Source organism: Manis pentadactyla, chromosome 4 (assembly GCF_030020395.1).
Source record: "Manis pentadactyla isolate mManPen7 chromosome 4, mManPen7.hap1, whole genome shotgun sequence".
NCBI classification, from domain to species: Eukaryota; Metazoa; Chordata; class Mammalia; order Pholidota; family Manidae; genus Manis; species Manis pentadactyla.
Window position 1 is genome coordinate 51476268 of NC_080022.1, and position 24984 is coordinate 51501251.

General features: G+C 36.3%; 1 protein-coding gene across 13 annotated transcripts in view; it reads right to left on the reverse strand.

The window, feature by feature from the left end:
- DOCK7 (dedicator of cytokinesis 7) overlaps positions 1-24984 on the reverse strand; it is a 252706-nt gene that overhangs the window by 54193 nt on the left and 173529 nt on the right. For all 13 annotated transcript variants that reach the window (XM_036911277.2, XM_036911273.2, XM_036911272.2 and 10 more), the window contains 4 exons: positions 24240-24410; positions 22168-22307; positions 5249-5418; positions 4111-4265 (listed from right to left, as the gene is read on the reverse strand). In XM_036911277.2, the coding sequence (XP_036767172.2) occupies positions 4111-4265; positions 5249-5418; positions 22168-22307; positions 24240-24410 (636 nt within the window). The remainder of the gene's footprint in view (positions 1-4110; positions 4266-5248; positions 5419-22167; positions 22308-24239; positions 24411-24984) is intronic.

The window sequence follows — 24984 nt, forward strand, 5'->3', positions numbered from 1 at the left end:
TGGAGGAGGAAGAAAAAGGAGGGAAAAAAAGAACCTTTAGGTTGTGTTTGTAATAGCATACTAAGTGAGTGTAATGGGGACTTGAGAATGGGGGGAATCTAGTAACCACAATGTTGCTCATGAGATTGTATATTAATGATACCAAAAAAAAAAAAAAACCACAATGTGATATTACCTCACACCAGTCAGAATGGCCACTAACTAAACGACAAGAAATATCAAGTGTTGGTGAGGATGTGGAGAAAAGGAAACCCTCTTACACTGTTGGTGGGAATTTAAGTTGGTACAGGCATTGTGGAAAGCAGTATGGAGGTTCCTTAAGAAACTTAAAGTAGAAATACTGGGTGATCCAGTAATTCCACTTACAGGAATTTATCCAATGAAAACAAAATCCCTGTTTCAAAAAGATATACACACACCCCTATGTTTATCACCACATTATTTGTAATAGCCAAATAAAGGAAGCAACCTAAGTGTTCACCAACAGATGAATAGATAAGAGATGTGGTACCATATATACAATGGAATATTATTCAGCTGTAAAAAAAGAGAAATCCTGCCATTTACAGCATGGGTAGACCTAGAGAGTATTATGCTAAATGAGCAGGCAGAGAACAAATACCATATTTCACTTACTTGTGGAATATAAGAACAAAACAAAATGAACAAAATAGAAGTAGAGTCACAGACACTGAGCAATGAAGCAATGACTGGTGGTTACCATGGGAGAGGGGCTGGAGTGGGTCGCTGGGCAGGTGTAGGGGGATAAAGGAGCATAAAAAATTCTCAGTCATAATATAAGTTGGTCAAAGGAATAGTAATCAGCATGAAGAATACAGTTAATGATTCTGTAACATCTTCCTATGTTAACAGACAGTAACTGCACCTAGTGGGGGTGAGGATTTAATAATATGGTTGCATTGTATACTTGAAGCCAACATAAGATTGTATATTAATGATACTTCAATAAAAAAAAGTAAGAAAAAGAACCAAATACACCAAAGTATAAAATTAAATTATAATGAATTTAGATATATTTGAACCGAATAATGAAAGTGTTAAATATAAATTGTGGCATGTAAAACAATAATAAAAGGAAATGTGTATGCTTAAAATGTGTATTAAAGAAGAAAGAATAAAAATTAATGAAGTAAGCATTGAACACAAGAAGTTAGTAAAAGAAAATCAATATAAATCCAAAGAAAGAAGATTGTAAATCATAAGCATTCAAAAGTGAGGATCAACATTAACCCCAAATCAGTTCTTTATAAAGATTAAAGATATATACAAATTTCTGTTGAGACTGATTTAGGACAAAAGGTACAAAAGCCAGTCATAGTAATGAAAACATTTCCATCTACTACAGATTTTACAGACATTAAAAAGACCATAGTAGATATTTTAACAACTTTCTACTCTTAAGAAATCTGTATAAATTTCTACGGAATAAAATTTACAAAAACCAATGTAAAAATAGAAAACTTGAACAGTCTTATAGTCATTAAAGAAATTAAATCAGTAATTTAAAAACTTTCAAAAAGAAAACTACAATACAGAAGGCTTCACAGAGAAATTCTCTAAATAATCCAGGAAGAAATATTCCAATTTTAACCAAGTACTTGCAGAGTACAGAATAAAAGGGGAAACTCCCTAGCTCATTTAAATTGGCTAACTTAATCCTGACTCTAAAACCTGAAAAGAACATTATGAGAAAGAAAAATTACAGGAAATCTTAAGAACATAGATAAACAAACCTTAAACAAAATATACCAAAGCAAATCAATTAATATATAATCATGAAAAAGTTGGGTTTATTTCAGGAACTCTCATACTGCAGGCACAAGTATAAACTGAGAAAAATCCTTTGGAAAACATCAGGGCCTATCTGGTATAGAAGAAAATATACATACTCTATGACTCCAAAAATTTCACTACTGTAAAACACCCTAAATAAAAGTGTATACATGCATACATTTATTTCATAAATGAAACCATTTATGCATCTATCAATAGAATGGGTAAATAAGTTGATTTATAGTCAGAAAATGGAACTTCATCCAGAAATTAAAGTCAATGAATTATAGCTACATTTTATAACATGGATGAATTTTAAAGACATAATGTAAAACTTAACTATTTAAGGATGCAAACTATAAACAAAATTAAGCAATTATTTCATTAGTCAGGATAGTGGGTGGCTTGGTGGATAACTGTGGTACAGAAGAGCATGCTAAGGATTTCTGGAAGACAGTCCATGTTCTATATTTTGTCCTGTAGTGGTTATAAAAAACGTTCATTTTATAATATTTTGTAAACTTGTACATTTATGTTTCATGTACTTTTTCATGTGTAGTATATTTCATGTAAGTTAAAAAAATAAAAAGTAGGTCAATAAAATAGAAAATAGTGGTCATTTTGAGGGGATACAGGGATGGGATTGAGGGAAGACTGGGGATTCCAAGGTATTTGCAATGTTCTACTTCTGAGGTTGGATGGTGGGTACATTGCTGTTTCTTCTTTTATTTACTATACTTTAATTGTACATGTACTTTTGATATTATGCATACAAAACATATAAAGTGAAAGTGATAAAAGAAAAAAATGAGAAATTGGAATTCATCAAAATTAAAAACTCGTACTTCAAATGACACCTCAAGAAAGCGAAATGATAATCCACAGAATGGGAGAAAACATTTGTAAATCATGTATCTAATAAAGGGTATGTAACAGAATATATAACAGCTCTTTCAAACAAATAATAAGATGAACAACATAATTTTAAAATGGCAAAGGATTTGAATGGACTTTTCCCTAAGTAAGAGATACAAAAAATGTGCTAACAAACAAATGAAAAGATATTTAACATCAGTAGACATTAGGGAAATACAAATCAAAACCATAATTAAGATACACATCATATCCACTAAAGATGGCTATAAGAGATAATAACAAGAGTTGATAAGTATTGGAGAAAAAGGAACTCTAATTGCTGCTGAGAATGTAAAAGAGTACAGCCACTTTGAAAAGGTTTACAAGTTTCTCAAATGGTAAACACAGAAATACATGTAACCCAGTAAATACACTACCTAAGAGAAACAAAAACATGTGTGCAAAGACATGCTCACAAATCTTCAGAGCAGCATTATTCCTAACTGCCAAAAAGTAGAAAAATACATATGTTCATCAACTGCTCAGTGGATAAAAACCTGTATATAAATAAAGCAATATTATTTGGCAATTAAAAAAAAGAAGTGATACTACATGTTACAACATGGATGGAACTCAAAAATATCATGCTTACTGAAACAGGTCCACAAAAGATCAAAGTGTATATAGTTCCATATATATGAAATGTCCAAAAGAGGCAAATCTATAGACAGAAAGTAGATCAGCTATGTGTAGGGCTGGGACAAAAGATGGAGTAACTGCTAATAGGCCTAAGGGTTCTTTTTGAAGTGATGGAAATGTTCTAAAATTCAACTGTGGCAACGGCTGCACAACTCAGTAAATATATTAAAAACCATGAAATTGTATACTTAAAATGGGCAAATCATTTGATATGTGAATCATCTCAGTAAAATTTTTTTGATTTTTTTGAAGTTGGTAGGAGAGCTTCCATAAACATTATTGCATTTCTCTGAAAGTCATTTCAAACTTTTGGAGCTTGATCTTAACACCTTTTGGCAGTTTGTTTCTTCTCTGCCTCCATATCCTTCCCTCTTTAAGGGGGGAGAAATGATAGAGTCAGAGTAAATTCAACTTTTTTAAACATTTAGAAGTATGAATCATCACTGATTAAAAAAACCTGCTGAACAACTGAGCCTGTTTCTTAGGGCTGATGAAAAATAAAATGGTCTTAAAAAATAAATAGGCTTCTATGTAATAAGGCAAATTTCAAAATTCAAAATGATAGAATACCATAAACCTTAAGGTAATTAATAATTTTTAAAACAACTGAGAAGATGGGCAATATTCTCAGAACCTTAATGTTTCCACAAAGTAAATAACACCCCAACTACTTTGTATAAGCTAATAATCTCAGTTATTTATGGGTACATCTTTGAAAATATCTCATTCCAGAAAAAAACTTTTATAGGGAAAATATTTTACTGTTGATGTGAGGAGGAAACTGCCGGGCCTTGTCAGGTGAGGAACTGATGTTCCTGCAATTGCCATGGCAACTGTCTGGCTTATCATGCTTCCGCTCTCACTTTCATAATCTTCAGTGGTGATACAAACTGGTCTTCCTCGCTGATTTTGAGTTTCTGGAAAAAAAAAAATTCAAAAATAAGTAAATAAAACTTCTGTTTTGCTTAATTAACTGTGATTAAGCATGCAGTTCCCTTGCCTATTCTCCATTACTCTTCAAAGGGAAAACCTGTTAACATGTAATATTTATCATTAGACTTCTTTTAAACAAGATTCTAAACACTAATTTCCTACAGTAATAATTTATAGTTTTGTAGCGAACTTTTAACTTGCTAATAAAAGGAGATACAATAATATAAACATTTCTGCCTTCAGATAAGGAAACCCACTTTAGTGATCAAAATACTGGTTAAACTACTCAGCTATCAGTTGTTCAAAGGCAAGGAGCTGTTTATCTTTGTTAACACCAGCATCTATTGAAGTTCTTATACATATTAGGTACTCAGTAAATGATTTTGTGTTTTTGTTTTTATTGAACTGAAAGTACTTTATCAGGTTAGCTGTTGATTTAAAATCAACCTATAGTGTTTTCTTTAGGCCAAATGAAGGAACTTAAGTAATGCAAAAACAATAAAACTTTGTGGGTTTCAGTTTTTAAAAAATATAACTTCAGATTAACCCAGCATTAGCAGTATTGTTAGACATTTATATTATTCATATATTTATAGGTGAATATTCATTTTAACTACATACTATGAAAGAAATTGAGACAGGGTGGTATACATCTAAGTTTTCCTGTAATTTTTTGTCAGATGAATAGTATACACTTACATAAAAAAGCCTATTTCTTAATAGGCAGGTATAAAAAAATGCTATAAATCATTTTAAAATTTGTTGTAAGAATTACACTTACAGAAACCTTGCATTGAATTCTTAGTCAAAAGTTTCTTAGTGATATGGTTAAGTATTTACAGTTTATGTATGTCAGTGTTCATTTCCTTGTATTTCTTTTCCTAAAGATCTTTATCCTTAAGACATTTTTTAACACTTTGAAACATTGAGATTTGCTTTTAAAATTTGTCTTAAACATACTAAGTACCTGTAAAATCATACAGCTGAGGAACAGTTTCCATGATAATGCCAATCAGAGGTAGATACAACATTGCCACCCTAGCCTTTATCTGGGGGTCAGAGTACCGTGGGTCTGAGTCATGACTCGATAGTAAATTGTGTACCATATTGATGACCTTCTTATGCAATCCCAACAGTCTGTTTAAAAAGAAGATGAAGAAGAAAAACCGGTAAGGTCACAGAGATTAGTTAATATCTTTAAAGCAAACAGTAAGTCATGATACTGAATCAATTTTGTTCAATTTCTATAACTTTGCCATATTATATAGGAAAGGAATTGCTGGACAAGTTCACTTAGGAGTAAATCTGAGTATTTTTATATTAATTTTGTATTGGTGTATTTTAGTATTAAAACTTAAGATCAGTTATAGCTATATTTTAGAGCAAAAAAAAGTAGCTATAAATTTAAGTAGCTATAAGTTTTATTTCAACAAATGAGATCTTTTTACACTTACCAAAATAAACTTTTATTTCCTTTTTTTTCAAAAGAAAAATCCCCTACCTAAGATGATACAGTCCACACACTGGGAGTGCCTTTGACATCTCTGTTTAAACTGAACCTCCTTGCTTAGATACCCCATTTAGGCTCTTAAAACTACTAGACTCCCAATCCCGTGATTTTCAACTGGGCTGTTACACTAGCAAGGCTCACTCTCATCTTCACACTTTTTGCTTCCTCTTCTTAGATTGAAGGAACTTTGACAATACAAATTATTCTAATTAAAAATTTATCCAACTTCAACTGGCCCTTAATGCTGCACCTGGTAGAGGTTTCATATCTCATTGTCTCACCTTAAGCCTCTCATCATCAACTCAGTAAAAGACCTTACCTCCAACTTCTTCCTTTTAGGAAAGAAAAGCCATTCTGAATTTGCTCTGGCCACATCTCCATCTTTATAGCTACTCAATCATCTTTCCTTTGGTTCCAGAGAAAGAGTTGTACCTTTTCTCAAGAAAGTAATTCTGTTTACTCAGAAAGTACTATGTCTAATGAACCCAATTCTTCAATAGTTTCAATGACCCTGCACCAACTCTTCTCTTCTTTCATCAAATAAGCCTTTCCTATCTTGAAAATACATGTTCACTTGAAAGTAGTTGACACTAGCTTGTAGTTATTTCTCTTAGTAATAAACTATTATACCATTTCTCTAGTAATAAACTTCCCGAATGTGCAACCTATTTCAAATGTCTCCATTTATTTCCTAACATCTACCCTTGTTTGAAACAATTTTTGAATGCTTACAACATGGTACTGTACTAGCTTCATCATCTAATATCTAAATGATTTTTTGAAGATACTTCATTTATTTCCCTGTCTGATACTGAGGGTAAAAACCTATTTCATAAGGTGTTTCTGAGAAATAAATTATAAAATTTATGTAACATGCTTAATGCAGTGCCTTACACTCTTATCTTCCTCAATAAATACTAGCTTTTATCTCTTTTAAGATCACACAGCAGATTTAAAAGCTGGGATTTGAAACCAGGTAGTCTTATGCCATATCCCTTTTATCTTTTTAAAAAAATTATTTCATTTATTTACTTACTTATTGCAGTAAAGTTGATATGCAGTATTATCTTGGTTTTGGATGTACAACATAGATATTAGACAATTATATACATTACTAGATGCTTGCCACAATAGGTGCAGTTATCATACCAAGATACTACAATATTACTGGTTAAATTTTCCATGTTGTACTTCCATTCCTACTTACTTTAAAATTTGCAGTTAGTACCTCTCTATCCCTTTCACCTATTTTACTCATCCCCCCACCCTCTTCCTTGGGGTAATCAACAGCCTATTGTGTATATTTGTTGGTCTATTCTAATTGGTGTGAGATGATATCTCATTGTGGTTTTAATTTGCATTTCCCTGATGATTAGAGAAGTGGAGCATCTTTCCATGTGCCTGTTGGCCATTTGTATTTTTTCTTTAGAGAAGTGTCTGTTCAGGTCCTCCACCCATTCTTTGATCAGGTTATTTATTTCTTGGGTGTTGAGGTATATGAGTTCTTTATATATTTTGGATGTTAAACCCTTATCAGATGAGTTATTTATGAATACATTCTTTCATACTGTAGGATGCCTTTTTGTTCTGCTGGTGGTGTCCTTTGCTGTACAGAAGCTTTTTAGTTTGATGCAATCCCATCTGTTCATTTTTTGTTTCCATTGCCTGAGGAGAAGTGTTCAGGAAAAAGTTGCTCATGTTTATATTCAAGAGATTTCTCCCTATGTTTTCTTCTATGAATTTTATGGTTTCATGACTCATTCAGATCTTTGATTGATTTCAAGTTTCCTTTCATGTATGGAGTTAAGACAATAATCCAGTTTCATTCTCTTATGTCTAGTTGTCCAGTTGTGCCAACAGCAGTTGTTGAAGAGGTTGTCTTTTCCCCACTGTATATTCATGGCTCCTTTATCATATATTAATTGACCATATATGAATGGGTTTATATCCGGACTTTCTATTCTGTTCCACTGATTTGTGGGTCTGTTCTTATGCGAGGATGATACTGTTTTGATTATTGTAGCTTTGCAGTAGAGCTTGAAGTCAGGGTAACCCCCCCAGCTTTGTTCTTTCTCAGGACGGCTTTGGCTATTTGGGGGTTTTTGTGGTTCCTTGTGAATTTTAGCATTATTTACTCTAGTTCAATGAACAATGCCATTGATATTTTGATAGGGATTGCATTGAATCTGTAAATTACTTTGGGCAGGTGGCCATTTGACAATATTAATTCTCTCCATGAGCATGGAATAAATTTCCATTTATTTGTATCTTCTTCAATTTCATCATTGTCTTCTAGTTTTTGAAGTACAGATATTTCACCTCCTTGGGTAGGTTTTCTTCCAGTAATTTTATTAATTTTGATGCAATAATAAATGGAACTGTTTCCCAGATTTCTTTCTGCTACTTCATTATTAGTATATAGGAAAGAAAAAGATTTGTATACTGATTTTGTGTCCTGTAACTCTGCTAAATCCATTTATCAGTTGCAGTAGTTTTTGATGAAGTATTTTGGGTTTTCTACATATAGTATCATATCATATGCAAATAGTGACAGCTTTACTTCTTCCTTACCAAATTGGATGTCTTTTATCTTTATCTTGTCTGATTGCCATGGCTACAACTTCCAATACTACTTCAATAAAAGTGGAGAGAGTGGGTATCCTTGTCTTGTTCCTGATCTTAGACGAAAAGCTTAGCTTTTTGCTGTTGAGTATGATGTTGGCTGTGGGTTTGTCAAATATGGCCTTTATTATGTTGAGATATGTACTCTCTATATACCTGTCTTGTTGAGTTTTTAATCATGAATGGATGTTGAATTCTGTCAAATGCTTTTCCAGCATCTATTGAGATGATCATGTGGATTTTTATCTGTCTTTTTGTTAATGTGGTGAATCACACTGATTCATTTATGAATAGTGTACCATCCTTGCATCCCTATAATAAATCCCACTTGGTTGTGATGGATGATCCTTTTGATGTAATTTTGAATTTGGGTTTGCTTACATTTTGTAAAGAATTTTTACATCTATATTAATCATGGATATTGGTCTATAATTTTCTTTTCCTGTAATGTCTTTGTCCAGTTTTGGTATTAGAGTGATGCTGGCTTTATAGGATGAGTTTGGGAGTATTCCCTCCTTTCACTTATTGGAAGAAGGATTGGCATTAGCTTGATAAATGTCTGGTATAATTCAGCTGTGAAGCCACTGGTCCTGGACATTTGTTTGCTGTGACTGCTTTGATTACCAAACCACTTTCATTACTGGTAATTGACCTCTTTAGGGAATGTTTTGATTACCAAATCACTTTCATTACTGGTCAATGACCTATTCATTTTGTTTCTTCCTGGGTCACCCTTGGAAGGTTGTATTTTTCTAGAAATGTGTCCATTTCTTCTAGGTTGTCCAATTTATTGTTATATAATTTTTCAAATAATTCTCTAATAATTCTTTGTATTTCTGTGGTATTCATGTGACTTCCTTTTCCACTTTTGATTTTATTTGTGTACTTTTTTTTTCCTTGATAAATCTGGCTAGGGGTTTGTCTATTTTGTTAATTTTCTTAAAGAACCAGCTCTTGTTTTCATTAATCTTTTTTCTGTTGTTTTATTCTTCTCTGTTTTATCTCTGCTCTGATTTTTATTATGTCCATCCTACTAACTTTGGGTATCATTTGTTTTTCTTTTTCTAGTTTCTTTACTTGTGAGTTTAGACTGTTTATTTGGGATTGTTCGTTTCTTGAGGTAGACCTGCATTGCTATGTAATTCCCTTTTAGAACCAGTTTTGCGGTATCCCACAAATTTTAGACTGTTTTACTTTCGTATTCATTGTTTCCATGTATTGCTTGACTTCTGTTTTGATATGTTAATTATACCATTGATTATTTAGAAGCATGTTGTTTAGCCTCTGTGCATATATAGGTTTTTTTTGTTATTTCTAGTTTCATACGACTGTGGTCTGAGAAATTGCTTAATATAATTTCAGTCTTTTTGAATTAATTGAGGCTCTTTTTGTGGCCTAGTATATGATTTATTCTGGAGAATGTTGAGCAAAATGTGTACCCTACTTTTTTTGGAAGAAATGTTCTGTAGATATCTTGTCTGATCTGTCTACTGATGTAAGTGGTGTGTTAAAAGTGTCCTAAAATGAATGAGTTCCAGTCTATTTCCCCATTTAATTCTGTTAGTATCTGTTTTACAAATGTAGATGCTCTTATATTGGGTACATAGATATTTATAAAGATTATATCCTCCTGTTAGACTGACCCCTTTATTTTTCTGTAATGTCCTCCTTTGTCTCTTGTTACTTTCTTTGTTTTGAAGTCTATTTTGCTTAATACAAGTACTGCTACACATTCTTTTTCCTATTACTTGCCTACCTTTTTTCATCCCTTCACTTTCAATGTGTACATGTCTTTGGGTCTGAAATGAGTCCCTTGCAGTAGCATATAGATGGGTCTTGTATCTTTATCTTTTCGTCCACTATGTCTTTTGATTGGTGCATTCAGTACATTTACATTTAAGGTAATTAGTGATAGGTATGTACTTATTGCCATTTTATTAATCATTTTCTGGTTGTTTTTATAGCTCCTCTCTCTTACTTTCTTCCTCTCTTATACTCACTTATTTGACAGTTTTCTTTAGTGTTGTGATTGCATTAATATTTTTTAATTTTTTTGTGTATCCACTATAGGGTTTAGGTTTCTGGTTACCATAGGGTTCATGGCTAGCTTCCTAACTATTTAACAGTGTGTATTAAGTGGATGATTGTGCTATTTCAAACACAATCTAAAATACTTCTGTTTTATTCTTCTTACTCATCCACACTTTATGTATTGGATGTCACAATCTTCATTTTTTCTGTATCACTTGACTGATTTTGTGTATAGTTGGCTTTAAAGCTTCTGTTTTAATTTCATATTTGCTTGGTAAGTAACTGGCCTACTACCTTTACTGTGGGTTTCAATTATCTGGAGATAACTATTTAGCTTGAGAACATTTCTATCTACAAAGTCCATTTAACATATCCTATAATGCTGGTTTAGGGGTTATAAATCAATTCAGCCTCCATTAATCTGGGAAATTTTTTTTTCTGAACCATCATTCTTTTTATTTATTTTTACTTTTTATTTTGGTATCATTAATCTACAATTACATGAGAAACATTATGGTTAGACTCTGACCATTATCAAGTACCTGCCACATACCCCATTACAGTCATTGTCCATCAGCATAGTAAGATGCTATAGAATCACTACTTATTTTCTCTGTGTTGTACAGCCTTCCCCATGCTCGCCCGCCATATTATGTCTGCTAAACGTAATGTCCTATTACCCCCTTATCCCTCCCTTCCCACCCGTCCTCCCCAGTCCTTTTCCCTTTGGTAACTGTTAGTCCATTCTTGGGTTCTGTGATTCTGCTGCTGTTTTGTAACTTCAGTTTGTTCTTTGTTCTTATACTCCACAGATGAGTGAAATTATTTGATACTTGTCTTTTTCAACCTGGCTTATTTCACTGAGCATAATACCTCTAGCTCCATCCATGTTGTTGCAAATGGTAGGATTTGTTTTCTTCTTATGGTTGAATAATATTCCATTGTGTATATGTACCACATCTTCTTTATCCATTCATCTACTGATGGACACTTAGGTTGCTTCCATTTCTTGGCTATTGTATATAGTGCTGTGATAAACATAGGGGTGCATCTGTCTTTTTCAAACTGGGCTGCTGCATTCTTAGGGGAAATTCCTAGGAGTGGAATTCCTGGGTCAAATGGTATTTCTATTTTGAGTTTTTGGAGGAACCTCCATACTGCTTTCCACAATGGTTGAACTAATGTACATTCCCACCAGCAGTGTAGGAGGGTTCCCCTTTCTCCACATCCTTGTCAACATTTGTTGTTGTTTGTCTTTTGGATGGTGGCCTCCTAACTGGTATGAGGTTATATCTCATTGTGGTTTTAATTTGCATTTATCTGATGATTAGTAATGTGGAGCATCTTTTCATGTGCCTCTTGAATTTCTTCTTTGGAGAACTGTCTGTTCAGCTCCTCTGCCCATTTTTTAATTGGATTATTTGCTTTTTGTTTGTTGAGGTACGTGAGCTCTTTATATATTTTGGATGTCAACCCTTTATCAGATCTGTCATTTATAAACATATACTCCCATACTGTAGGATGCCTTTTTTTTCTATTGATGGTGTCCTTTGTTACACAGAAGCTTTTCAGCTTAATAGAGTACCACTTGTTCATTTTTGCTTTAGTTTCTCTTGCCTGGGGAGATATGTTCATGAAGAAGTTGCTCATGTTTATGTCCAAGAGATTTTTGCCTATGTTTCTATCTAATAGTTTTATAGTTTCATGACTTCCATTCAGGCCTTTGATCCATTTTGTATTTACTTTTGTGTATGGGGTTAAACAATGATCCAGTTTGATTTCCTTACATGTAGCTGTCAAGTTTTGCCAACACCAGCTGTTGAAGAGGCTGTCATTTCCTCATTGTATATCCACGGCTCCTTTATCATATATTAATCAACCATATATGTTTGGGTTAATGTCTGGAGTCTCTATTCTGTTCCACTGGTCCGTGCGTCTGTTCTTGTGTCAGTACCAAATTGTCTTGATTACTGTGGCTTTGTAGTAGAGCTTGAAGGTGGGAAGTGAGATCCCCCCTGCTTTATTCTTCCATCTCAAGATTGCTTTGGCTATTTGGAGTCTTTTGTGGTTCCATATTAATTTTAGAACTATTTGTGCCAGTTCATTTAAGAATGCTGTTGGTGTTTTCATAGGGATTGCATTGAATTTATAGATTGCTTTAGGCAGGATGGCCATTCTGACAATATCAATTCTTCCTAGCCAAGAGCATGGGAAGAGTTTCCATTTGTTAGTATCCTCTTTAATTTCTCTTAAGAGTGTCTTGTAGTTTTCAGGGTATAGGTCTTTCACTTCCTTGGTTAGGTTTATTGCTAGATACTCTACTCTTTTTGATGCAATTGTGAATGGAATTGTTTGCCTGATTTCTCTTTCTGCTAGTTCAACGTTAGTGTATAGGAATGCAACAGATTTCTGAGTATTAATTTTGTATCCTGAACTTTGTTGAATTCAGATATTAGTTCTAGTAGTTTTAGAGTGGAGTCTTTAGAGTTTTTTTACATACAATATCATGACATCTGTAAATAGGACAGTTTGACTTCTTCTTTACCAATCTGGATGCCTTGTATTTCTTTGTTTTGTCTAATTGCCGTGGCTAGGACCTCCATGAATATGTTGAATAAAAGTGGGGAGAGTGATCCCTGTCTTGCTCCTGATCTTAGGTGAAAAGCTTTCAGCTTCTTGCTGTTAAGTATGATGTTGGATGTGGGTTTGTCATATATGGCCTTTATTATGTTGAGGTTCTTGCACTCTATATCCATTTTGTTGAGAGTTTTTATCATGACTGGATGTTGAATTTTGTCAAATGCTTTTTCAGCATCCATGGAGATGATCATGTGGTTTTTCTCCTGTTTGCAGATGTGGTGGAAGATGTTGACAGATTTTTGAATGTTGTACCATTGTTTCATCCCTGAGATGAATCCTACTTGAACACAGTGTATGATCCTCTTGATGTATTTTTGAATTTGGTTTGCTAATATTTTATTGAGTATTTTTGCATCTATGATTATCAGGGATATTGGTAATTCTCTTTTTTTGTGCAGTCTTTGCCTGGTTTTTGTATTAGAGGGATGCTCGCTTCAAAGAATGAGTTTGGAGTATTCCCTCCTCTTCTATTTTTTAGAAAACTTCAAGGAGAATGGGTATTATGTCTTCTCTATATGTCTGATAAAATTCAGTGGTAAATCCATCTGTCCGGTGTTGTTGTTCTTGGGCAGTTTTTGATTACCAATTCAAATTCAGTGCTGGTAATTGGTCTGTTTAGATTTTCTGTTTTTTCCTTGGTCAGTCTTGGAAGGTTGTATCTTTCTACAATGTTGTCCATTTCTTCTAGGTTATCCACATTGTTAGCATATAGATTTTCATAGCATTCTTTAATAATTCTTTGTATTTCTGTGATGTCCGTTGTGATTTTTCCTTTCTCATTTCTGATTCTGTTTATGTGTATAGATTCTCTTTTTCTCTTAATAAGTCTGGCTAGGGGTTTATCTATTTTGTTTATTTTCTCAAAGAACCAGCTCTTGGTTTCATTGGTTTTTTTCTAGTGTTTTATTCTTCTCAATTTTATTTCTTCTCTGATCTTTATTATGTCCCTCCTTCTGCTGACTTTGGGCCTCATTTGTTCTTCTTTATCCAGTTTCAGTAATTGTGAATTTAGACTATTCATTTGTTTGTTCTTCCTTCTTTAAATATGTGTGGATTGCTATATACTTTTCTCTTAGAAATGCCTTCCCTGCATCCAACAGAATTTAGGGCATTTTGCTGTCATTGTCATTTGTTTTCATATTGCTTGATCTCTGTTTTAATTTGCTCATTGATCCATTGATTATTTAGGAGCATGTTGTTAAGTCTCTATGTATTGTAAGTCTTTTTGTTTTCTTTGTACAATTTATTTCTAGTTTTATCCCTTTGTGATCTGAGAAGTTGGTTGGTAGAATTTCAATCTTTTTGAATTTACTAAGGCTCTTTTTGTGGCCTAGTATGTGGTCTATTCTGGAACATGTTCCATGTGCACTTGAGAAGAATGTGTATCCTGCTGCTTTTGGGTGTAGAGTTCTGTAGATGTCTGTTAGATCCATCTGTTCTAGGGTGTAGTTCAGTGCCTCTGTGTCCTTACTTATTTTCTGTCTGGTGGATCTGTCCTTTGGAGTGAGTGGTGTGTTGAAGTCTCCTGAAATGAATGCATTGCATTCTATTTTTTCCTTTAATTCTGTTAGTATTTGTTTCACGTATGTCAGTGCTCCTGTGTTGGGTGCATAGATATTTATAATGGTTATATCCTCTTGTTGGACTCCTTTATTATGTAATGTCCTTCTTTATCTCTTGTTACTTTCTTTGTTTTGAAGTCTATTTTGTCTGACAGAAGTCCTGCAACACCTGCTTTTTTCTCCCTATTGTTTGCATGAAATATCTTTTTCCATCCCTTCACTTTTAGTCTGTGTATGTCTTTGGGTTTGAGGTGAGTCTCTTGTAAGCAGCATATAGATGGGTCTTGCTTTATTATCCATGCTATTACTCTGTGTCTTTTGATTGGTACATTCAGTCAATTTATATTTCAGGTGATTATTGAATGATATGTACTTATTGCCATTGCAGGCTTTGGATTCGTGTTTACCAAAGGTTCAAGGTTAGCTTCTTTGCTATCTAACTGTCTAACTTTAACTCACTTATTATGCTATTATAAACACAGTCTGATGAGTCTTTATTTCTCTACCTTCTTATTCTTCCTCCTCCATTCTTTATATGTTAGGTGTTTTATTCTGTGCTCTTCTGTGTTTCCGTTGACTGTTTTTGTGGATAGTTGATTTTTTTTTTCTGCCTTTAGTTAGTATTTGGTTGGTCTGCTTTCTTTGCTTTGATTTTATTTTCTCTGGTGACATCTATTTAGCCTTAGGGGTACTTCCATCTAGATCAGTCCCTTCAAAAAATTCTGTGGAGTTGGTTTGTGGGTGGCAAATTTCATCAACTTTTGCTTACGTGAAAATTGTTCAATCCCTCCTTCAAATTGATATGATAAGTGTGCTGGATACAGTATTCTTGGTTCAAGACCCTTTTGTTTCATTGCATTAAATATATCATGCCATTCTCTTCTGGCATGTAAGGTTTCTGTTGAGAAGTCTGATGACGGCATGATGGGTTTTCCTTTGTAGGTGGTCTTTTTTCTCTCTCTGGCTGCCTTTAATACTCTGTCCTTGTCCTTGATCCTTGCCATTTTAATTATTATATGTCTTGGTGTTGTCCTCCTTGGGTCCTTTGTGTTGGGAGATCTGTGGGCTTCCATGGTCTGAGAGACTATTTCCTTCCCCAGCTTGGGTAAGTTTTCAGCTATTATTTCTGCAAAGACACTTTCTACCCCTTTTTCTCTCTTCTTCTTCTTCTGGTACCCCTATGATGTGAATATTTTTCCACTTGGTTTGGTCACACAGTCCTCTTAATATTCTTTCATTCCTAAAGATCCTTTTATCTCTCTCTGCCTCAGCTCCTCTGTGTTCCTGTTCTCTGATTTCTATTCCATTAACTGTCTCTTATACCTCATCCAGTCTGCTCTTAAGTCTTTCTATTGATTGTTTCATTTCTGTTATCTTCCTCGGGACTTCATCCCTTAGCTCTTGCATATTTCTCTGCAGCTCCATCAGCATGGTTATGACTTTTATTTTGAATTCTTTTTCAGGAAGATTGGTTATATCTATCTCACCAGGCCCTCTTCTCTGGGGTTGTCTGAGTGATTTTTGACTGGACGAAATTCTTCTGACTTTTCATGGTGACAGAAGTGATCGCCGGCAAGTGGCACATGTGTCAGCTGGGAGAAGAAAGTCCCTTCCTGCTTACTGGTCACCTTGCCCTTCTCTGCTGTCTGTGCTGGCTACCCAGGGAGCAGTCTCTGGGATCATCTCCTGAGCTCCCATGGGCAGGGCAGCCATCTTGATAGCCTACGGCACTGTAGGGCATCGCAGACACGCTGGGTGTGTTCTCCTGAATGGCGCCTCTTTGTGCCTTCGGACTTTGCTTCGGCTACCTCTGTCTGTACTGCGCAGCTCCGCAGTGGCAGCAGCCTCTGGGTCTGTCCAGTTAGCTGTGAACTGGGAGGAGACTGTGTGGTTGCTATGGGCGGAGCTGCTCCCCAGCTGCTCTGCAGCAGTTGTGGGTCAGCCGGTTTCCTTGCAGTGCTAGTTGTGGGGAATGAAAGGCAGGCTGCTTTTCACTGGGTGGGGCTTTGGAGGTGCGTTACCACCCAGGGGGTTAGGGCACCTGAAGTTTCTCAAGATTCCCAGTCTGCTGGGCTGAGTGTGCCAGGACGATTTTGTCTAGCTGTTAAGCCCTTGTCCCTTTAAGACTTTTAAAAAGTGCCCACTTTTCTTTTTTCCCAGGGGAGCCGGCTGTGGGGACCTGCTCACAGTCTCTGTCTCAGATTTTACTTTTCCGTTTCTCTAATATCCAGTACACCATGAGATGTGTGTCTGTGCTCCTGGTGCAGACTACTAGGGCTGGTTATTTATCAGTCCTGTACTTCCACTCTCTCCCGACTCTGATTCTTTTCCTCCCGCTGGTGAGCTGGGGTTGGGGGAGTGCTCAAGTCCCGCCAGGTCACGGCTTTGTATCTTACCCTTTTCATGAGATGCTGGGTTCTCGCAGATGTATATGTAGCCTGGCTGTTGTACTGTATCTTCTGGTCTCTCTTTTAGGAATAGTTGTATTTGTAGTATTTTCAAATATATATGTTTTTGGGAGGCTATTTCTGCCGCCCTACTCACGCTGCCATCTTGAGCCGTCCTATCTGGGAAATGTTTAATTTCTCCTTCAAATCTGAGGGATAATCATGCTGGGTAGAGAATTCTTGGTTGAAAGTCCTTCTGTTACAATACATTAAATATCTCATGCCACTCCCTTCTGGCCTGTAAAGTTTCTGCTCAGAAGCCTGCTGACAACCTGATGGAGTTTCCCTTGTAAGTAATCTTTTTTCTGTTTTCAGTACCCTTTCCTTATCCTTAAATCTTTGCCATTTTAACTATTACATATCTTGTGCTGCCTTCCTGGGGTTCCTTTTGTTCAGGTCTCTCTGTGCTTCCATGACTTGATTGTCTATTTCCTTCCCCGGATTGGGGAAGTTTTCAACAATTATTTCCTCAGAGAGACTTCCTATCCCTTTGTCTCTCTCTTCTCCTTCTGGTAGCCCTATTTGTGAATACTGCTTTGTTTGGATTGGTTACACAATTCTCTTATCATTTTTTTATTCCTAGAGATTGTTTTTTCTCTCTGTTCCTTAGCCTTGTTATTTTCCTGTTCTCTAACTTCCATCTCATTGTTTCCGACTACTTGCAACAATTTATTATTCATTCCCTCCACTGTATATTTCATTTCAGTTACTGTATTCCTTAGCTGAGTTGTTCTTTTTTAACTCTTCTATGTTTTGTTGAAAATCCTCCCTGAGATATTCAGGTCAGTGGGCATATTTATGACTTACTTTGAAACCTTTAACAACAAGATATCCAACTGTGATCTCCTTTTCATCCAGCCCTCTTTATGAAGTCTTATCCTTTAGTTTTTTTTTGAACATATTCCTCTGTCTCCTCATTTTGTCAGGGTTTCTCTGTTTCTTCCTTTGTATTAGATGGAACTGTGATGCCTCCTGGTCTAGAGAGTAATAGCTTTATCAAGAGGGTGTCCTGTGGTGCCCAAAAGCTCAAGACTCTCTCCTCTCCAGTGCTTGGTTCTCCTTTGCAGGAGTTGTTGGTAGGCTATGGGTAGGGTCGCCTTTCTGTCTATCTGCTGGTAGTGATCTAGCTCAGTCCTCTGAGGATGGCAGTTTGCCTCAGCCAGTCCTTTGTAAGCAGATCAGCAGTGCTTCTGCTGGGACTGTTGTAAGTGGGGCTGCCCTCTGCCTGCCTTGCTGGTCTAATGGGTGGGCAGGGCATGGTCACTTGACTCTGGAGCTAGTTGTGCACATGGCCAGCAAGGCATGTGGTCATGCAACGAGGAAGGAGTGCTCACAGCTGTCTCCCATAGGTGCCTCCCCAGTTGGGCTAAGACACATCCAAGAAAGCTGGTAATGCCTCCTTCTGCCTGCCAGGCAGGCAGGTGGCACATAGGGAAGTGCCTCAGAGCTTAACCTCCATTGAGGGGGATGGTTTGAGGCTCCCATGAGTGCGTGACCTGTTGGGCAACAGAAGGCTCGGGTAAGTGTCATCCACCTGCCCTTTCTCCAGAAGAGAGAGCTCAGTCCAACCCTCACCCCTCTGGAACTTCTCTAACACCCTCCTGCTGCTGGCAGATCTTTCAAACTGTACCTCTGCTTTGCATCTCAGCCAGACAATTGGAGCATGCCTGTTCTCCACAAGTGGCTGGAGTCTCTGCCTCCCACAGTGTTCCAACTCTCCCTGATGTCCAGCTAATCACCAGAACCCAATGCAGTGTGGACTAGTGTCCCCAGAAGTGTGCAGAGTTCCTGAGAGCCTATCCCCTCTGCACTCCATTCCTCTTCCTCCTCCTTGTGGGCTGGGATGGGGAAGGGCTTTTGTCCCACTTGATCAAGACTCTCCTACTTTACCCTTATCTGTGTAGTTTTCTCTTCTCCAGATGTAGGTGACCTGATCTACAGTTTTCAGGTTGCTTTCAGGGTTAGCTGTATTTGCTTCCTTGGTGTGTGTGTGAGAGGAGGTTTCCACCTTGCTTTCCTACTCTGCCATCTTCCCCACCATCTCCCAGCACTACATTTCTTACTCCCCTGCCTCCCTGTTTAGTGTATATAATATCCTCTTTTACACAATTATTAAGTGATTCCCTTAACTTTTAGATGTAATTGTTTTTGTTATTTTTTGCCATTTGATCTTCATACTAATTTTCAGGTACTGAGTCTATTACCTATGTTTTGGCAAGCTGGAGGCCAATAAGTATGGGATGGAGTTTTCCTGCTGCCGGGGTCCCAGGGTGCAGCCCTGGTGGTGTGTCCTTGAGGGCCCTTTGGTGGGGCTCCTGGGTGGATACCTGTGGGTTCTGCACTAGTGTGGAGAGGTTGATGGGCCAGCAACAGATCAGGGGTGCACTCCTGGTAATTCCCAGTGGTACCTGCTGAACCTCCTGTACCTTCTCACCCAAATGCCTGTGCTTGCTCTGGGCTGCTTGGGAACATTCTGGGGAAGTTCCTACATTGGGTGCCCACCAGGTCCTGCTGTCACCATGGATTCAGGCTCCATGCATGTTTCCCCTTGGCTCTTAGTACTCTGCACTGCTCTTGAGTATTTCCACATAGGCGTTCACAGACCCCGCTAGCAGCCAGGATCAGGTACTGTGCATGTGCACACTTCCCCAAGGCCCCCATGTGCTCTGGGTTATGCTGGTGGGTAACAGGTAGCAGGCAACAAGGTAGAAGTGCTGGATTGCACCCAGATCCTGCTCTGAGGCACACCAACATGTGGAAGGAGCAAAAACAATGGCACTGATTGGCTCCTCCAATCCTGGATTGCTTTCTGGTTTCCTTGTCAAAGGTGGATATTTACATTCTTTCACTTATTGTCTAGCTGCATTTCACATTGCAAGGATTTTTTCCTTTTTCTTGAGGCAGGGAGTTCACACCTGGCTCTCCTAGAGATATCCCTTCCTCTCCACTCTGCTGGTAAGATTTTATTTTAAAGGTCTGGATTTTATTTTAAGTACTATTTTAAAAGCATACATCCACAGTGCAGAGTTATAAGCAAGGAAGTGACATGACTCACTTCTAAAAGATAATTTGAGCTGCTGTGTAAAAAAAGAAATTTAAGGGGGAAAGAGTAGGAGCATAATTAGTGGAGTAACAGTGAGGATGGAGAGAAACGGCTGAACTTGGGATATATTTTGGAGGAGTACCTATGAAACTCACAAATGGATTGGGTGTAAGAAAGTGAGAGAAGGAAGAAATAGGCAGCAGTAAAAACTAAGTTTACCATCCTGTATACTACATTTAAAGCCTTTTTGATATCTTGTTTAACTGAATAGACAAAGAAAAGGTAGTAGTAAACACAACTATTATTGCTTTGTGGACTTTAAAGAAAACCTATGTTTTATAGAAAACATATACCAAAATGTTCTAGCTTGAAGAGGTAAAAGAGAGTAAAAAATTCTTGCATAACTCCTAGATTGTTCCACAAAAACATAACAAACCTATTTTAATAAAACTGACATTTGACATGAAAAAGAAACCACATAAATAGTTGACTTTTTGAATATTCTATTCTTTATATCAGACACTGCTGAACACCTACACAGTAGGTACCTATATCCCCTGTATTCCTTCTTAATAGAACTCATTTTTTTTTTTCAGGTAGATATTCCTCTGCTGGTAACTCACGGGAAGCTGACTCTATCCCCAGTTTTAGGAGTAGGTCCTGATTAGACTAGCCCTGGTACCTGAAGCAGCCAGTTAGCAAACGGTTTGTTATCAGTCTGAGACATAAATGTTCATCTACTCACTGCTTCCTTAATTGAGAAGTGCTACAAAAAAAATAAAGCCATATGAACTAAACACTAAATGTATTTAGTGACATAGTTTTACATTTAGGTGCAAGTTCCTCATCTTCTTGTGTTCTGTAACAAACCCATGAACTGACACTTGTCTAAACACCAAATTTGAATAGAATTGATCTAATCCATTCAGGAACCAGGCATTGACCTGGTGACTGCAATAGTACAGGACAAATAAGTGAGCCAAATCAGTCTAAAGGAAAGATTTACATTGCATGCTTGGAAAGAGGGTTTCCCCCCACTCTCCTGCCGGTCATGAACAATGGAGAAGTCTCAGAGCCCACTATCTTTCAGTCATGAGAGGCACTAGCCATTGGATAAAACAGACACTTCTGGTAAATAGATAAAAAGAACAAGAACCCTGATGACATCATTGAGCTGACTGTACTGTGCTAAAAAAACACTTTCTTCCAATTATGAAATAATAAATTTCTTTACTTTAGTAAAACGAGTATGAAAGGTTTTCTGTTTCTTATAACCAAAAATATCCTGATACATCAAACATATATACTGGAAAAATACAAATGAGTAAGATGTACCAGTAATTAAAGAAAGCTAGTATATTTAGAAGTTGTTTTCAGAGTGGTGTTTTTTTTTTTTCCAAACAATGGATCCTTTTTCCTCCAAAATGACATCATATTCATTTGTCAAATGGCAAAATATAAAACTGGTGGCAAGCAGGAGTGAGAGGCCCAGAGCTTCACCCATTTAGTCTATCCTCTCCATACTCCATTGTCTGTAACCACCTACCCCATCCTACATGGAAAGCCATTAAGCACCTTTTCAGAACCCTATTTCTTTAAAATACATTCCTAACATGGGCAGTTGCCATTACAAAAAAACACATTCCTTTCATTTGCAGATTTAGCCTTTCACAATCGGAGCACTGACTGTGTCTGACTACTGCTAAGAACTTGATAAACTTCATCTTTCATTCATTCGACAAATATATCAGAGGACCCTCATAAAACCTGTTCAAAGATATCTCCTTTTGTTCTCTGGAGCTCTTACATGGGGTTAAACTGCATTTAACTCCCAATGATCCTACTATGAGAAAAACTGTGGAGAAAGGGCAATTATTGCCCAAACAAGTTTTGAAAATCACTATTCTAGAGAAGCAGAAGAGGAGCAGAAAAAAGGCATTCTTTTGTTTCTTAGGGAGTGTGAGTGAGATACTTTGTCCCTCTGCCCAAAATCAAATTGATATTCTACTAGGCAAAAATTAGTCTACTCACCCTTCAGCATCAGGGTCTAAAATGACAGCCAGCTCTGTTAACACAAGTCCTGCCAAATAATGCTGTTGGCGGAAAGGCACAGACAATTCAAACATATTTGCAATCTTCTGGTCTTGTACATTTGTGGAAAATCCAGAGCTCTGTTTGCAAGTGAGGTAGAACAAAACTGTTAACAGCTGTGCAACATCCTTTAGATAGTTCATTAAAACAAACGAAATGCAAGCGTTATCTGAAAATGAGATAAACTTTGCCTAGGGTATGTTATTTTATCCTACTATTATTAACACTGGAAGAAGTAAATGTCGTTCCTTTTGGTATAGGGAACTATGATGAAATAACACTTTTAATTATTGTCAATTTCCTTTTTCTCATATTGAAACATTTCCATCTGTTTTCTCTTCATTCTTTTAGTCACTTAATATTTCAATATCATACTCTGAAGGGGGAAAAAACCAATTAAACCCAAATGATATATTATGTACCCACAGTTGAGTTTAAAAGAAATATTAATAATCCAGGCTACTGTTTTCCAGAGACAATCCAAATACCAATAAACTTGTTTTACAGACAAAACACTATCTCTAGAAAGTTGCTATCATTCTGTAGTCCACTCACTTTTAAAAGTCTTGTAAAACTGCAAAATAGCATCCCTCAAGATACAGTTAAAAGTAAGAGTGTCCTTAACCTCACCCTCTTTAATCCATATTCAAAACCATCCACTTGAGGTCTCTTAGAAGAACAACAGATTTCAGGTTTCTTACATAGAAATCATCTTCCTAATAAAGTATATAAAATTATTCTTGGCTCCCCCCACCCCAGAAGAGTACAGTTACTGTCATTTATTAGAATCTGAAAATTATGTAGTTAGATTAGAAAGTGGGGAACAAGATAATATAAAGAATTCTATGTATTTCTTGGCTGAATGAGATGTTCAGCAGGGATTTAGGTGTGGACAAATGTATTTCATTAAAGGTCTTAGGAATTGCACTTATGATTAATTTGTTCTTGACTGGCGGCCACATCTTTGGCAGAGGATGGGGGAAGAAAGCAAAAGACCAGTCTCATTTGTTAATAGGGAGGAAGTCTATGTAGCCAGCTGAAAGTGTATGTGGAAACAGGCTGATCCATAAGATTCTTTGCAAAGGTAAAATGAAAAGTTGTGGGTGCTCTCTGATGCTTTCCAATCTTTCTAAGATTGAATTTTCCTTTATCAATCATCTGAGATTGATCTAGCCTGGAGAATGACATTCAGGATTAAATATCTTAAAAATAAAACTAAAAACAGTTAATATCAACTTTGACTTTAGACACTAAGAGCTTAAGGAAGCAGCTTGTTTGCCTCAGTAGTTACATAGAAAGAATGTTTCAGTAGGAGGCGAAAACCATGCTTCTCTGATACTAAAACCACAGAATCCCTTATCTCAATCTGTATGAAAGGACACATAATAATGGCTACAATAACCCTTGTTCACCATTAGAGAAACTACTAGCTGTTGAAGCCAAGTGCCACCCCATGAAAATCTATAAACATCCATCCAGTTTCCTTTGGGTTTTCTGGATAAAGAGAGGAAGGCAGGGCTTTGTCAGGACTGAACTACAGTTTGACTTCTTTCTCCACTAATTTATGTTTCATTTCCCTTCCTTTCATAGGTACTTATCCCTAATAAACATCTTGCATTCCAAACTCAAGAAAACCCATTGTGAAAACATCTAAATATGTAAATGAATTCATTCACACATGCATAAATCTGTTAAGAGGAATACAACATAGTGGTTAAGAACCTGAGCTCTAAAAATAAAGCCGACATGTGCCTTAGTTCAAAGCCTAACTCCAAACCTATTTATGTGTGTGTGACCTTGGGTAAGTTATTGACTTTTATGTGTTTGATCTGTAAAATGAGAATAATAAAACTTACCTCCCAGAGTTGCTTTGAGAAGATTAATACTTACAAAGCACTTAGGACAGAGCTTACCTTATCATACAGCCATTATTCAATAGTATTACCTGTATATTTTTTCAGTGTTTAGTTTGCTTTTTTACAAATGTGGACTTAAAAAATTTTTTTTCATACCTGAGATGTTGCAGAAGAAACAGAAGGTGATGGTGATGCAGGTGGAGTAAGCAGGCTACAGGGTAAGTTTAATGTAACATAGTGTTCATGGCTACAGATGATTCGCAGAAAATCTAGCCTCAAGGACACCAGGGCGTTTGGATTTGGTAATGAATAAAGCTTTGAAGATACCTTATAAGCATTGCATAAATAAGAGAATACCAATTGAATACATCATTTCTCTAATATCAACATCAGAATGACAGATTAAAGAACAGTACCCAGTGGGCAGTTCTAGGTTTTATAGTTTAAATAACAGTACCAGCTTTTTATAGAGTTACTAGTAAAATAAAAAATTTGCAAGTACAAGATTTACTGTATAAACCCAATGACTAGGCTAAAAGCCACATTCTCATATTTCCAATATAGCTCAACATTTTCACTTCTCAAAGATTCATTTTGTGAAAATAAAGCGTACCACCAAAATAACTTCATAAAAGAAATTAACCTTTCTTTTTACAGAACCTTTGTTTACCTATATTTATAATTGTCTATTTTCCCAGCTACACTATAAACTACTTGAGAAGACATGTTAACTGATTTAATAGCTTTAGCATCCCCAGGATCTAGGCTCAATGTATGGCAAGTGTAGGAGGAGTGCTTGAAGAATAAAGACAGGACAAGTTTTGGGAGCAACATTACATAAAATGTTTGGAGAAAAGTAAGACTAGTACATCTTATTGCAAATATTTTCAAGTGCTCAGCG